Source organism: Microcaecilia unicolor, chromosome 1 (assembly GCF_901765095.1).
Source record: "Microcaecilia unicolor chromosome 1, aMicUni1.1, whole genome shotgun sequence".
Lineage (NCBI taxonomy): Eukaryota > Metazoa > Chordata > Amphibia > Gymnophiona > Siphonopidae > Microcaecilia > Microcaecilia unicolor.
Window position 1 is genome coordinate 581,469,295 of NC_044031.1, and position 15,487 is coordinate 581,484,781.

The 15,487-nt window shown below is 43.4% G+C and overlaps 1 protein-coding gene across 1 annotated transcript in view; it reads left to right on the top strand.

Moving 5' to 3' along the window:
• The window catches only part of FER1L6 (fer-1 like family member 6), a 289,857-nt gene that overhangs the window by 147,343 nt on the left and 127,027 nt on the right, over positions 1–15,487 (top strand). Inside the window, exons 19-21 of the mRNA XM_030218883.1 lie at positions 1,319–1,502; positions 9,850–9,974; positions 14,541–14,675. Of these exons, the coding sequence (XP_030074743.1) occupies positions 1,319–1,502; positions 9,850–9,974; positions 14,541–14,675 (444 nt within the window). The remainder of the gene's footprint in view (positions 1–1,318; positions 1,503–9,849; positions 9,975–14,540; positions 14,676–15,487) is intronic.

Genomic DNA, 15,487 nt, shown 5'->3' on the forward strand with positions numbered 1-15,487 from the left:
ATCTGGGTTTTCTAACTCATTATAAAACATAAAGCTGTATTTCTCTGTTTATTTCTCTGTTTATTACCCTCCTCTCACCTACTAACACCCATTCTGTTAGAATATCAATGAAATGCTTTGATGTCCCCATGCATACCCCCACCCTCCCACTCTGTCAGACAGTCAAAGTAATGCTTTGATGTTTCTCTCATATATACTATCTGCTACCTCATTTGCTTATTTCCGATCTGAGGAAGAAGGGCAACCTTCGAAAGCTAATCAAGAAATGTATTAAGTTATGTCCAATAAAAAAAGGTATCATCTTATTTTCTTTTCCATGTTTTATTTTGTTTGATTTCTATTGATAACATTGATGATACGATGAAACCCTCTGCTCAGTGTGCAACAGCAGCTAAGAAAGCAAACAGAATGTTAGGAATTATTAGTAAAGGAATGGAAAACAAAAATGAGAATGTTATAATGCCTTTGTATCACTCCATGATGAGACTGTACCTCAAATACTGTGTACAATTTTGGTCACCGCATCTCAAAATAGATATCGCAGAATTAGAAAAGGTACAGAGAAGGGTGATGAAAATGATAAAGGGGATGGAATGACTTCCCTAAGAGGAAAGGCTAAAGCAGCTAGAGCTCTTCAGCTTGGAGAAGAGATGGCTGAGGGGAGATAGGATAGAGGTCTATAGAATAGTGAGTGGAGTAGAACAGGTAAACGTGAATCGCTTCTGTACTCTTTCCAAAAATATTTGGACTAAGGGGCACGCAATGAAGTTACTAAGTAGTACGTTTAAAACAAACCAGAGAAAATATTTGTTCACTCACATGTAATTAAACTCTGGAAATCATTGCCAGAGAATGTGGTAAAGGCAGTTAGCTTAGCAGATTTTAAAAAAGGTTTGGATAATTTCCTGAAAGAAAAGTCCATATGCCATTATTAAGATAGACTTGGGAAAATCCACTGCTTATTTCTAGGATAAGCAGCATAAAATCTGTTTTACTGTTCTGGAATTTTGCCAGGTACTTGTAACCTGAATTGGCCACTGTTGGAAACAGGATATTGGGCTTGATGGACCTTTGGTCTGTCCCAGTATACCAACACATGTTCTCAGTGCGACAGGACGAAGCAGTTAACACCACACTAACCATAAGTGGAGGCCCACACTAATGGCTACCACATGCTAATACAACCACTGGAGTGAAAATCCCATGCACACCTGCTTAGCATGGGATGGGGCAGGATTGGCAGAGATTACTTTGAGACTTTGCTCTGAGTGTCTCCAGAATACTGCAGTTCTCTTCTCCATGATTTGTACTCCTACAGCTGCCCGGAAAACGCACAGCAGGTTGGAATGTACAAGCAAAAGTGGACACTTATCTGTGGCTCGGCTCCGGCAAGCACTCCCACACTATGTTGGACAACTTGCCCGTAGGCTATGAAACTGAAATGGCTGAAGCTAGTGGAGGGCACCTTGGGCCTGCGCCCCCAGGAAACCTGCTCTATAAAAGTAAGTTCCTGATTCTGCAGCCATGTAGCTGGTGAATACAGTAGCATTTGTAACATTTGAAAATTATTTTTAACCATTACAGGCCAGAAGGGTTACAGGTCATCCAATGTATATATAATAAAAACAGAGAAATGAATTGACATTTAATAGGACTGACAGACTGTGAAGGTCAATTTAGAAGCTTTGCATGACAATTCTACTTCTAAATACTGGCATTTACACATGTAGATGGCATAAACAAGTAAATGCTGATTTTAGACTGCCAGACAACTGGAGAAGAGCTGATGTGGTCCTTTCCGCAAAAGCGGAAGTAGGGAAGAGGTTGGAAACTATAGGCTGGTAAGTCTGACGTCTGTGGTAAGTAAATGAATGGAAATGCTTTTTAAAAAGAGAATAGTAAAGTTTTTGGAATCCAGTGGATTACAGGACCTGTGGCAACATGGTTTCACTAGAGGCAGGTCTTGTCAGACAAATCTGATTAATTTCTTTGGGTGACCAGAGAGTTGGATTGAGGGAGAGCGCTAGATATGGTGTATTTAAATTTTAGTAAAGCCTTTGATACGGTTCTGCACAGACGACTAATAAATAAACTGAATGCCCTTGGTAAATGGAGCTCATTCTGAGGAAAAGGATGTAACCAGTTCTTGGACCAGTTTTTTAAAACATTTTTGTAAGCAATATTGTTGAAGGGCTGTCTGGTAAGGTGTGCCTCTTTGCAGATTATACCAAAATCTGCAATAGGGTAGACACCTCTCATGGTGTCAATAACATAAGGAAGGACTTAGCAAAACTAGAGGAATGGTCTGGAATTTTACACAGTGCTGGGGAGAAGCCAGCTGTCTTGGTACATGTGGGTACCAATGACTTAAGAAAGTGTGGAAGGAGGTTCTGGAAGCCAAATTTAGGTTCTTAGGTAGAAAGCTGAAATCCAGATCCTCCAGGGTAGCATTTTCAGAAATGCTCCCTGTTCCACATGTAAGACCCAAGAAGCAGGCAGAATTCCGCAGTCTCAATGCATAGTTGAGATGATGGTGCTGGGATGAGGGATTTAGATTTGTTAGAAACTGACAACATTCTGGGAAAGGGGGAGCCTGTTCTGAAAGGATGTGCTCCACCTTAACTGGGTGTTAACAACTTAACAAGCTGTTGGCGCTAACATTTAAAAAGGAGATAGAGCAGCTTTTAAACTAAAATGGGGGGGGGGGGGGGGGGGGGGGAAGCCAACAGTCACCCAGGAGCTTGTGGTTCGGTGTCCAGTATCCTTGAAGGACACTATTGAAACGGGATCTTTAGGGAATCCCAGAAGAGAGGTTTCAATAATGGTGAAAGAAAGCCAGGAATGTGTAATGGAAGTATAGGATGCAAATTATCTCCATCAACTTCAAAGCAGCTTTTGGATGCAGAGAAAAAACACAATTTGAAGTGTCTATATATACAAATGCTAGAAGCCTAAAAAATAAGATGGACACAGAATAATATCTTATGTATCAAGTGGGCAGATGGGAGTACAGTTTGGGTGGAAGGAGAGATTAGGGATCGGTTTGTGGAATTTTATAAGACTACATACCCCAGAGCAGGAGAGGGATGAGGCGGAGTTGGATACTTATCTGAAATCAGTTACTTTAGGACAGATATCCTCTCTGCAGATGTGGCTCTTTTAGATAGATCAATTACTGGGGTGGAAGTCCATTAAGCTCTCCGCAAGCTAAGGCCTAGGAAATCTCCTGGACTTGAGTCACAGTAAAAGTTTATAAGTTGTTTCAAGATCTATTGGCCCATCCCATGTTGGGGCTTTTTAATTCCCTGGGAGAGGGGAGGCAGCTTCTGTATTTATTTATTTATTTATTTGTAACACTTGTATCCCACATTTTCCCACCTATTTGCAGGCTCAATGTGGCTTACATAGTACCGTAGAGGCGATCGCCAATATCGGTATGAACAAATACAGAGTGAGGTTATTTCATGAGGATAATGTATTGTATTGTATTATAACATTTATAACCCGCGCTTTCCCACCTGTAGCAGGCTCAATGTGGCTTACATAAAAAACAAATTTACAAGATAGCACAAAATGGATAAAACATTTGAATATAATATATAAAGAGGTGGACTAAGAAAGGATAAGGGAGGAAGGTGGTAGAGGTAGGGAACGGAGAGAGACAACTTTCCAAATTTTCACAGGTAGAAAGAAGTTTATTTATTTATTTTACAGTGCTTATATCCCACAATTTCCCACCTCTGGTAGGCTCAATGTGGCTTACAACATTTGAACAAAAAATAGACAGGGCACAGTAAATGGAAAGGGGTAAGTAGGGCAGAGAGGTAAGGATAAAGAAATGGGTCCATAATAGCAGCGCCAGAGCGCAATGGCAGCGTCCTGAGGTTAGTGAGGTTGGCCTGGTTGATGTCACATCCAATGAATTACCCTGTTATCTAAGGGAGGGGAAAGATGTAACTTCTTGTGGTTCCTATTGGCCTATTTCTTTGCTGGATGTGGATACTAAGATCTTTACTCAGGTCTTGGTATATCGGTTAATGCAGCAGGTACCTAGGTTGATTCATCTCGATCAATCGGGGTTTGTTCTTGGTAGGCAGACAGGGTACAATATATGGAGTATTAAATTTGATTGAGGGGGCTAATAGAATGCAATATTGGATGGTGCTGCTCTCTGTTGATGTAGAGAAGGCCTTCAACCAGGTGTCTTGGCCCTTCCTGTTTTAACGTCTTGGAGAGGGTGGGGCTAGGGCCCCGGTTGAGGAGTTGGACTTGAGTTATCTATACTGCACTGATGGCATGTGTAAAGGCCAATGGTAGTTATTCAGGGATGTCTGCTCTTGCCAATTTTCATCGCTTTGGTGATTGACCCAGTGTATTCGAGAGCATCCTCAGATTTCTGGGGTTCGTCTGCAGGCTCAGGAGTATAAGTTGAGTCTCTTTGCAGATGATTTATTGTTCATATTGACAAACCCTGGGGAATTGTTGAGAGTGGTGATGCAGGAGTTGGATAGATATGAGAGGGTCACTGGGTTTAAGGTCAATATACATAAGTCAGAGGTGCTTAATATCATTGTTCCCTAAGCTTCTCTGGGGTGCATTCAGGCTCAGTTACCCTTTAAGTGGGTTAAGTCAGTGATCTGGAATTTGGGGATTCATTTGGGGGGTCTGGGTACTAACTTGTTTGATTCAAACTATAGGCCTTTGTTGGGGAATATGCAGCAGGATTTGGAATCTTGGGATAGATACTGCTTATCTTGGTTGGGGTGTATAGAGACACTTAAAATGATGATTTTACTGCAATTGTTATATCTTTATTATTCTTTGCCCATACATCTTGAGGATCGGGTTTTGGATAAGTTGCAGTGTTTATTCTCCCATTTTATTTGAGCACGCTGGCAGTCTAGGGTTGCTGAAGGGGTGCTATGCTTGAGTAAACCAGAGGGCAGCTTGGTGTGCCTAATATTTGGAAGTACTACCAGGCAGCACAGCTACTGGCGATCTTAGAGTGTCAGGCTTAAAACCCCTATGTAGTGGGTGGAACAGGGGGGGTGAGGATGCAGTACCTTTGATGTATTGGCCCTGGCTACCTGGGAGAGAAAAGAGGGGGGCTGGATGTGGAGGGGGGGGGAAACCTATTTCAGACATGTATGTGTAGGGTGTGGTAGCGAACGAGGTTACTGCTGTTAGAGGATAGAAGATACTCTTGGTTCACCCCCTTCAGATATAATAGGGAGTTTGCCCCAGGGAGACATGAGGGGATTTTTTGGAGATGAAAGATTCAAGGGTTAGTTTGTATGGGGCAGATGTTTAACCCCAGGGAGAAGGTAGTCTATGGTTTTGATATTCTACAGGAGCGATATGATTTGTACTCCCAGGATATCTTCCCCTACCTGCAAGCTAAGCAGTATCTCCAGAGTTCAGGATTGTTAAGGGATTTGTCTAGGGGTAAGGTAGCTTTTGAGAAAATCATGGGGCTGTATTTGCAGAAGGGGACAACCTCTCAAATATATAGGTGCTTAAAAGGTAGGAATAGGATTAAGATTAAGTATATGTGGGATTGGGAGGTAAATTTGGAGAGGCCTATTTCAGAGTCAGATTGGGAGACCATTTGTAGTAGGACTAGCTTGTTGGGTCTTGTGACCCTTATGGTGGAGAATGAATATAAGGACCTGTTCCGCTGGTACCTTACCCCAGTTAGGTTGTGTAAGTAGTTGGGGAGGGGATGGGTTTGTGTTGGCAGGACTGTGGGGCCCAAGGTTCATATTTATGTATGTGGTTGGGGTGAAGGGCAGTGAGGGACTTTTAGAATACAGTGTTTGCTCTTCTATCCACTATTCTTGATCACTGTATTACACCCTCATTTGAAATAGGTTTGTTGAACATGCCAGTTCCAGGGTCGGATTAGGGGGGAGGATCTCCTTTTTCTGTTGGGTATGGTGGGTATGGTGGCTGCACAATTGGTATTGCCATTGTTCTGGAAACAGCCAATCAATTTGGACTGGTGGCAAGATTTTCCAAAATTGAATGGGTATGATATAGTAACATAGTAGATGACGGCAGAAAAAGACCTGCACGGTCCATCCAGTCTGCCCAACAAGATAAGTTCATATGTGCTACTTTTTATTTGTACCTGTCCTCTTCAGGGCACAGACCGTATAAGTCTGGCCAGCACTATCCCCGCCTCCCAACCACCAGCCCCACCTGCCACCACCAGCTCTGGCACAGACCATATAAGTCTGCCCAGCACTATCCCCGCCTCCCAACCACCAGCCCCGCCTCCCACCACTGGCTCTGGCACAGACCGTATAAGTCTGCCCAGCACTAGCCCCGCCTCCCAACCAGCCCCGCCTCCTACCACCGGCTCTGGCACAGACCGTATAAGTCTGCCCAGCACTATCCCCACCTCCCAACCACTATCCCTGCCTCCCACCACCAGCTCTGCCACCTAAACTTGGCTAAGCTCCCAAGGATACATTACTTCTGAGCAATGGGTATGATATGTATCACTTGACTGCCAACAAGTATAATAGAATGCAATTGTTTGAGCTGAGAAGGTGCTGATTTCTGGTGTGGAGAATGTTGCATGTTTGAGGGACTTTTTCTACTCTTGTTTTGTTTATTTTTTTTGAGGGGGGGGTTGGGGGAGGAGGCTGCAGAGGAGGATGTAGGTTCTAGGCTCTGTTACTGGGAGTTCTTTTTCTTCCATGGATGGGTGGGTACATTGAAGAAACCACGAGTACCTACTTTAGTGTGGTTTTGTATTTGTTTTCTGTTGCTATATATTTGTATACTAATACTTTTTTTATCACATATAAAAATAAAAATGAAGTAAAAAAAAAAAAAAAGAAAATCACCTCAGAATTGTTTGATAGGCCTTTCCCCTCCCCTTGTTTAGGGTTTATAGTTTATTAGTTTTAATATTCCACCTTTGTGAAACAGCAATAATCAAATAAAACAATAAAATAAAAGATTTGAACAAGGAACTACAATGTGAAAAAGAAAGTCAGAAGAGAGAGTGAGAAGAAGAAAGGTCAAGAGAGATTAGCTGACACTGTTGGTTCAGGTAAAGGAAGGGTTGTCAGTGGAGTCATGAATCAAAAGCATCTGAAAACAGGTGAGTCTGTAGGCCAGTCTTAAATTTTGGGTAGGATGAGTTGCTTTGGGAAGCGGTTCCAGAGGGTCAGCACTAGATAAAAGAATGCAGAAGAACAAGTGGACTCAAGGCTGGCAGAGGACACAGAAGGAAAGTGAAGTTGATGGTCCTCTAGAGAGCAAAAGGTGCAGGAGGGAGTGTAAAGGTAATAAGAGAGGAGAGGTAAGAGGGGATGTTAGAATGAAGTTAGCAAAGGTGAGGACTTTAAGTCATATTCTGTAGGCAACTGTTAACCAGAGGAGAAACATGATCAGAGCAGTGGTGTAGCCAAAAGGCAATATTTGGATGAGCCAACAGGTTGGATAGGTGGGAACTAGGGTTGCCAACCTTTTGAGAGAGAAAAATCCATCACCTGATGCACCCATACCCTGCCCCACCCCATGCTCCACCCCTACCCCTCTCCCAATATTTGTTTTTAGTATAATCTCAATAACAGGCATAGTGTAAAGTAATACAAATTGCCCAGAACCTACATCAAATCTATCATGCTAGCACTAACTTCCTAAACAAGGATTCTACCTGTGATATTTTAGGGCCCTAAATATTACAGTGAGGCCCTAAAATATCAACATATCTATTGGGAAAACTAAACAAGCCAAACTACTACAAAAAGCTACATAGAAAATTCTTACTAACAGAATATCTTGGTCACACACAGAACACAAATATAGAATAAGTGATCACAAATATAAACATAATTTAAACCAAAATCCCAAGAAGCCAGAGCTTGCATATAGTACAACACCATATACTGTTCAAAGAACAAAGAAGGCTCATGCTAGGGATAGTATTAGAGGAATGCAATTAGGGTAACTGCTTTTGGCCCCCTGCCAGAGAGAGCCCCAAGCCTGCCGGAATCTAAAGAAGATGCAACCTTCCCTCCCAGATATCGACCCTGGGCTCCAGCCATGTCTAACCCTAGATCTGGCAGGATGTACATTTCAAATCTGATATATTGTAATCATAAAATAGAAAATAACAGTATTTTCTACCTTTTGTTGTCTGGTCATTTTATTTTTCAAATCATGTTGGTCCCAGGCTCTGGTTTCTGCTTCCCTCTGTCATCTGTTAACTCACTCTCTAGGGTCCATTGGCATTTCTTCTCTCTCCAAGCCCACATCAATCTTCCATCTCTGTGTTCCTATCTTTCCCCTTGTTCAGCATTTCCCTTCTCTGTGTCCCTATATTTCCCTATCATCTCCCCTAAGTCCATATCCCTGCATACATCATCACCATTCCATGTCCCTATCTCCTCCCTCTGTCCAGCATCACCTCTCTGTGTCTCTATGCCCCTCTGTGTCTCTATGCCCCTCATGTCTATCATCTACCCTCTATCTCCACTAACTCCCCTCTTGTGCCCAGTATTGCACCTCTGTGTCTATATACCATCCCCTTGCAGCATCTCCCCTTTGTGTCTCTGACCCTATGCTTACTTCTGTTTCTATATAGCTCCCTGTGTCCAGCTTCTCCCCTCTCTTCCTCCCCCCACCAATGTGTCTCTCTTCTCTCTAACCCACCCCTTCAAGCTTCTTCCCAGCATCTGGCTTACCTGCCCTCCCTCCTTTTCTCGCTTCTGCCTTGGGTTTAGTATTTGACTCACTGTTCTTTTATCCCCTTGGTTTGGCATCTTTATTTTCCTTCTCTCCTCTCCTCCATCTCCCATCCCTTGGGTCCAGCACCTCTCTCTCTCTTCCCTCCAGCCCCCCTCCCACAGGTCCAGCTCCTCTCTCTCTCTCTCCCTTCCAGCCAGCCAGCTCCCCCCTCCACAGGTCCAGCAACTCTCTCCCTTCCCTCCAGCTCACCTTCCATGGGTTCAGTATCTCTCTTCCTTCCACCCATCACCCTTCCCATGGGTTCTGCATCTCTCTCCCTTCCCTCCAGCCCCATGAATCCAGCAGCCCTTTCTCTTCCAATCCAGCTCCAGCCCCCCCCCCCCCAACGGGTCCAACATATCTCTCCCTTCCCTCCAGACCCCCCTACACACACATACACACAGGTTCAATAACTCTCTGCCTTTTTCCCTCCCTCACTTCTGCCGTGGTGCTTCCAACTTACAGTATTGGTGCTGTCCAGCAATGACTTTTACAGGCTGGCTCAGGGTGGGCCTTTCCTCTGCTACTTCCTGCCATAAACAGGAAGTTACATCAGAGAGGGTGGGATGCGACAGAGGGAAGGTCCCAGAGCCAGCCTGTGTGATTTGCTGCTGAGCAGCGCCAATACAGTAAGTTGGAAGTACCATGGCAGAAGTGAAGAGGGGAAAAAGAGAGAAGTGATGGACCCATGGAATAGGGGTGGGAGCAGAGGGAAGGGAGCGAGCCAACCAACCAGGGATGCCAGATCATAGGTAGCTGGGGTGCACTATTTCTGGGTGGGCCTTGGGCAAAAGAGGCCCACCCATGGCTATGCTTCTGGATCAGAGCATTTAGAGTGACAGAGAAGCTTAATAGCCAAGTTCTGTATAGATTGAATTCTCCTTAGGAGAGTCTGAGAAAGTCCAGCATAGGAATGTTTCAGTAATTCAGTCTTGACATTACTAAAGCAAGTAGTACTGTAATCTGAGATGAATGGTCCAGAAGTAACAGGAGGTGATGAAGGTAAAGCATTTTCTCATGGGGAGAAATCAGCAGTGAAGAAAAGAACAATGAGAATGGGATGAAAAGTGTTAAAATGGCTACTTTGTTTTGTTTTAAAAACAGCCCAGCAGCTTTTCCAGCTCCGAGCCCACATGTACCAGGCCAGGGGGCTGATTGCAGCTGACAGCACAGGGCTTTCTGATCCTTTTGCCAAAGTGACATTTGTCTCCCACTGTCAGACCACAAAGGTAATGACAAGGTATTTTTGTGTGTGTGTGTGTGTGTGTGAGGGTAAACAAGACTGTTAAAGGGTTTAATCTCATAGCTGAACGCCAGAATGCCAGCCTTCCATAGGGTGATCACTGCCTCTGAATAGTGAAGGTTTGGGGGGGGGGGGGGTAGGAAAAGAAATCAGAGAGATGCTGGACACCAAGGAGGTGGAGGTGAGGATAGAAATGCTGGGGACCTCAGGAGGAGGGAAGTAGGGAAGCAGAGAAATTCTGAACACCACAAAGGGGGTGAGAGGTAGGGAAGGAGAGATATGCTGGATGCCATGTGGGAGAGATGTGGAGAGGGTGATGCTGCATTATGGAATGGTAGGGAAGGGAAAGGAAGAGGAGATAAGCCCACAGCTGAGGGTTCATCTAAGGTTTCAAATATGCTTGGGCCAGTCCTACTTTAGTGGTGGGATCTGCAGTAGGAAGGGAGGATAGGCAAAGGGAGGGGACCTAGTGCAACTACCTGCCATTATGTTACAGGGTTCTCTATGCAAATGATTTTATATCATCCAGAGGAAATGTAAGAAGAGAAATCAAAAGAATTTCAGGAAGAGAAAGTCAACCAATTCAAAGGATAACACAGTTCAAGGCAGTATGAAAATAATATAAAATACACATTAAAAATATTATCTATTAATTCCAATTATTTGTTTTCCCCAACACACATTTGATAGTAGCATCCAACTGACTTGATATGCTTTAGTCTGCAAGCTTATTACAATTAGGAGACAGATGACCTATGCATCATCTTTTGAACACTACATACATGGAGATAGCTTGAAGGGAGTGGGAGGAGAACTCAGAGATGGTCAAATCGCCTGCATAAAAGTCACCTTTCTAAAGTCTCTTAGGCATGCGGCCTGTTTACTAAAATGCAATAATGACCTGTTCTTTGCGTTATCTTCGCTGTGTCTTGTGCGATTTTGAGTGTGCGAAGATTATTTTTCTTCTGTTTTACATCGTCTTAGTCTTTGTTAAAACAGGTCTGGCTCAAAATGTCTTAGTTTTAGTTCTGGTCATTTTCATTTTGTTCCATTATGACTGAAAAACGTTGAGGTTATAGGAACGTCCAAATCCCGCCCTTAACATGACTCCTTGAGATTTGGATGTACTGCAGACAAACCATAGAAAAAGTCTGGAAAATGTGTTCTGAAAATACCGATTTGAACATTTTGGTGAGAAAAACGTCCAAATGCTGCTTTATGCCACTTTTTAGATGTTTTTCTCATTTGAAATTGAGCCCCTGTGTTACCATCAGGCTCATTTTCAAAAGAGAAAAACATCCAAAAAGTGACATAAGTCTGCATTTGGACGTTTTTCTCACAAAAACGTCCAAATCAGTATTTTCAAAACCTCTTTTTAGATGTTTTTCTCTGAAGTTCGTCAGAAGTACGTCCAAATCTCAAGGGGGCGTATCAGGGGCGTGTTCAAGGTGAGACTTGGGCGTTCCTAAGACTTAGAGGTTTTTCAGCCATAGTGGAACAAAACAAAACATCCAGAACTAAAACTTAGGTGTTTTGAGCTGCACCTGTTTTATAACAAATAACTGCGGTGGAAATTGAACCCACTTCCCCAGGATCAAAGTCTGCTACACTAACCATTAGGCTACTCCTCTACTCCACACAAGAGGTGCCCCAAATGACCAGATGACCTCTGAAGGGAATCGGGGATCACCTCCTCTTACCCCCCAGTGGTCACTATCCCCCTCCCACCCCCAAAAAATGTGATTAAAAATATTACTTGCCAGCTTCTATGCCAGCCTCAGATGTTATGCTCAGGTCCATTAGAATAGCATGCAGGTCCCTGGAATAGTCTAATGGTGATGCAGTGCACTGCAGACAGGTGGACCCAGGCTTCTACCGCCCCCTAGTTGTTACACTTATGGAGGAAACTATGAGCCCTCCAAAACCCACCAGAAACCCACTGTACCCATATATTGGTGCTCCCTTCACCTGTAAGGGCTATGGTAGTGGTGTACAGTTGTGGGTAGTGGGTTTAGGGTGGGTTTTGGGGGGCTCAGCAGACATGATAAGGGAGCAATGGTGAGATGTATACCTGGGAGAATTTTATAAAGTCCATTGCAGTGCCACCAAGGATGCCCTGTTGCTTTCCTGGGATTTCACTTTTCCACTGTTTTACCTGATGCCAAGTTTTCTATTTTTTTAATAACATTTGAGCCTTTTGTCAATTGTTTATCATTAGATTTGGGCTTTGAATTCAGACCTATAGATGAAAATGAGGTCTCATTACATATATCTAAATGCCAGAGTGCTATTTTTCCATACTTCATAGCAAGAGTGTACATTCCCTAATTACCTGTCCCAATGCAACTGAAGCTTTTACCTCCTCAGTGCATATAAATGGTTTCATCCCTGTGTGGATTCTCTGATGCCGTGTGAGGCTTTTTTTTCCAACCAAAGTTTTTACCACACTCAGGACATGTAAATGGTTTCACTCCTGTGTGTATTCTCTGGTGCATTGTGAGGTTTACCTTCTGACCAAAGCTTTTACCAGACTCTATACATGCAAATGGTTTCTCTCCAGTGTGGGCTTTCTGATGCACTTTGAGATTTACATTACAACCAATGCTTTAACCACACTTAGAACATGTGAATGGTTTCACTCTATTGTGGATTTTCTTGTATATTTTGCACATTTTGCATTTGGATCTTTTTTGTTTGAAAATGGACCAAAAAATAAAACGTCCATATCATAAAACATCCAAAAAACAAAACATCCATAGTATTTTCGAAACTAAAAGATAGACGTCTATCTTTTTTGAAAATGACCTTCTTTCCTGTTCAGAATTTGGACGTTTTGTATAAAACGTCCAAATTCTGATTTAGACGTTCTATCAAAAATGTCCCTCCACGGGACTCATTTTACAAGGCACTATGGAACTTTGTAAGTCTTATGTGCTTTGAAAATACGCCTCCACATGTGCATTTTAGTAAACAGGCCTCTAACTGCAAGAGATGCTTTCAGCTGGCTAATATGGTAATAATTTTCTCTCTTTTTTTTGTCTTATATAAAACACTAAGGGGTAAATATTCAGTCGGCGGCAGCCAGCAATTTTTTCACTGCCACCAGCTTTGTGCTCAGATATTGAATGCTGCTATTCAGTCTTAACCGGTTAAGTTAAGTCAGTCAACGTTAGAACTGCTACTTACATGGTCCTATTTGGCCTCTCCTGCCTGGTTAAATAGCTTTGAACATTGACAAAGGTGCGTAGGCACCTACGTGCGTCCAACGCCGAATTGGCACTACCACCTGGCTACCGCGTGCCCCGTGCGGTAATTCCATTTTTGGTGCTTGTCCAAAACAAGCAGTAGAAAATATTTTCTATTTTACTACAGCGTGGCACTTACCCAGCGGTAAATGGCAGTTGACATGTGCTGGACGCCAACCACCCGGTTAGCACATGCGACCTTACCACTGAGTCAATGGGTGGCGGTAAGGTCTCAGGCCGAAAATGGACACACGCTGGTTTTCATTTTGCTGCACATCCATTTTCCAGCACAAAAAATAAATGCCTTTTTTCCAATCGCACTGAGGAAATGGACCAGGACGTGTCCAAAACACATGCATACACCAGCGCATGCCACTTGTAGGCGTGCCTTAGTAAAAGGGCCCCTTAGCTAGTTAACAGTGGAGGAGTGGCTTAGTGGTTAGAGCACTGGTCTTACAATCCAGAGGTGGCCAGTTCAAATCCCACTGCTGCTCCTTATGATCTTAGGCAAGTCGCTTAACCCTCTATTGCCTCAGGTACAAACTTAGATTGTGAGTCCTCCTGGGACAGGGAAATATCCAGTGTACCTGAATGTAACTCACCTTGAGCTACTACTGAAAAAGGTGTGAGCAAAATTTAAATAAAATAGGCCCCATTGCAGTGGTATTCCTAGGGTGGCTGACACCTGGGGTGGATTGCAGATGTGACCCCACCCTGGGGAAAGGACACACCTCCCCCCAGCAAAAGGACACCCCCCGGGTGCATTTTTACCTGCTGGGGGGGGGGGGGTGCCGCGCCTGTCTGCTTCGCTCATTCCATGCTCCCTCTGCCCCGGAACAGGGAACACGGAACGAGCGGAGCAGACAGGCACGCGGCACCCCCCCCCCCCCCCAGCAGCATGCACCTGGGGCAGACCGCCCCCACCGCCCCCCCCCTTGGTACGCCACTACCCCATTGAAAATAATGGAGTGTGCATTCACACAAGTTAGGAAATTAGGGTCAGTTGGCTGGAGGCAGAGAGGTACTGTACATGATCATTACCTGCTTTTGAAACTAGGATTTGGAAAGCTTGCTACTTAAATCTAAATGTCATGTCGGACTCAAACCTATAGCAGAAATGCCACTGAAATCCATGAGGCTTCTATTGCCAGCCAGTCATACACGTATCAAATCCCATCTCCTTACCATTTCATGCAATATTTCAAGCCTGTATACCAAGGAACATTTTTTCCAAAAATCCTGTGGCTGTGCATACAAGAGGAAGCTGCTGCTCTTTATCAATGAAATGTTTTCTCTGTCTTTCTCAGATCATTTCGCAGACGTTATCCCCTACCTGGAATCAGATGCTGATGTTTCAGAATATCCCACTGCACGGTGATGTGCAGGAGTTTCAGGGGAATCCCCCACTGGTTGTTATAGAACTTTACGATGACGATGCTGTGGTACTGTACACACTATTGAATTGTTTCTTCTGCTAATTATCTCTGTGTCACTGGTTCCTTTGGTTTCCTCTTTAATTACTAGTCACTGAGTTTGTTTAGTCTATCCTTCTATATTTTCATTGACTAGCAAATACATGTGTTAAATCTTTTTGCAGCAAATTATAATTTAAATGGTTTCCTATAAATGCTCCTTTAAATGTTTAAATTTAGGAGCATAAAAAGTAAGTGAAACCGGAGCAGATTTAGGGAAGGGAAGATCGGAGCGTGGCACAATTTTTCAGCATTAGGCTCATAAATCAAGGCGAATGAATGGCAGGCCTAAATTTTAAGCATAGCTTTTAAGCTTCTAAATTAAGATGAATTTTCCACTGAACTCTGAATAGGGATGGCCAAGTCGGTAGCTTGCACAGAGAACTTAATGTACCTGGTGGGTTCTGATCTCCATACACAAGCATGGCCCTATCAATGGATAGTGTTGCTAAATGCTGCCTTATGGGAAGGGAGATGTATTTTATGTGATGAAAGCAAGAAAGACTAGTTCTGCGAGGCACATAGCAAACCAGTGATGACTGTATTATATTCCTGGCCCTTGCTTTTGTGCCACTTTTGAACTAGTCATATTCCTGTGAGCACCCTTATAGCTCAGGTTTCATTTCTTAGCATAGAAACAGAAATAAAGCGAAACAAAGGAAAGGAAAATAAGCTGATACATTTTTTAATTGGACTAGCCTAATACATTTTTTGATAAGCTTTTGAAGGCAGAACCTTCTTCAGGTCAGATATGAGCAAAAAATGACACTATCAAAATATGG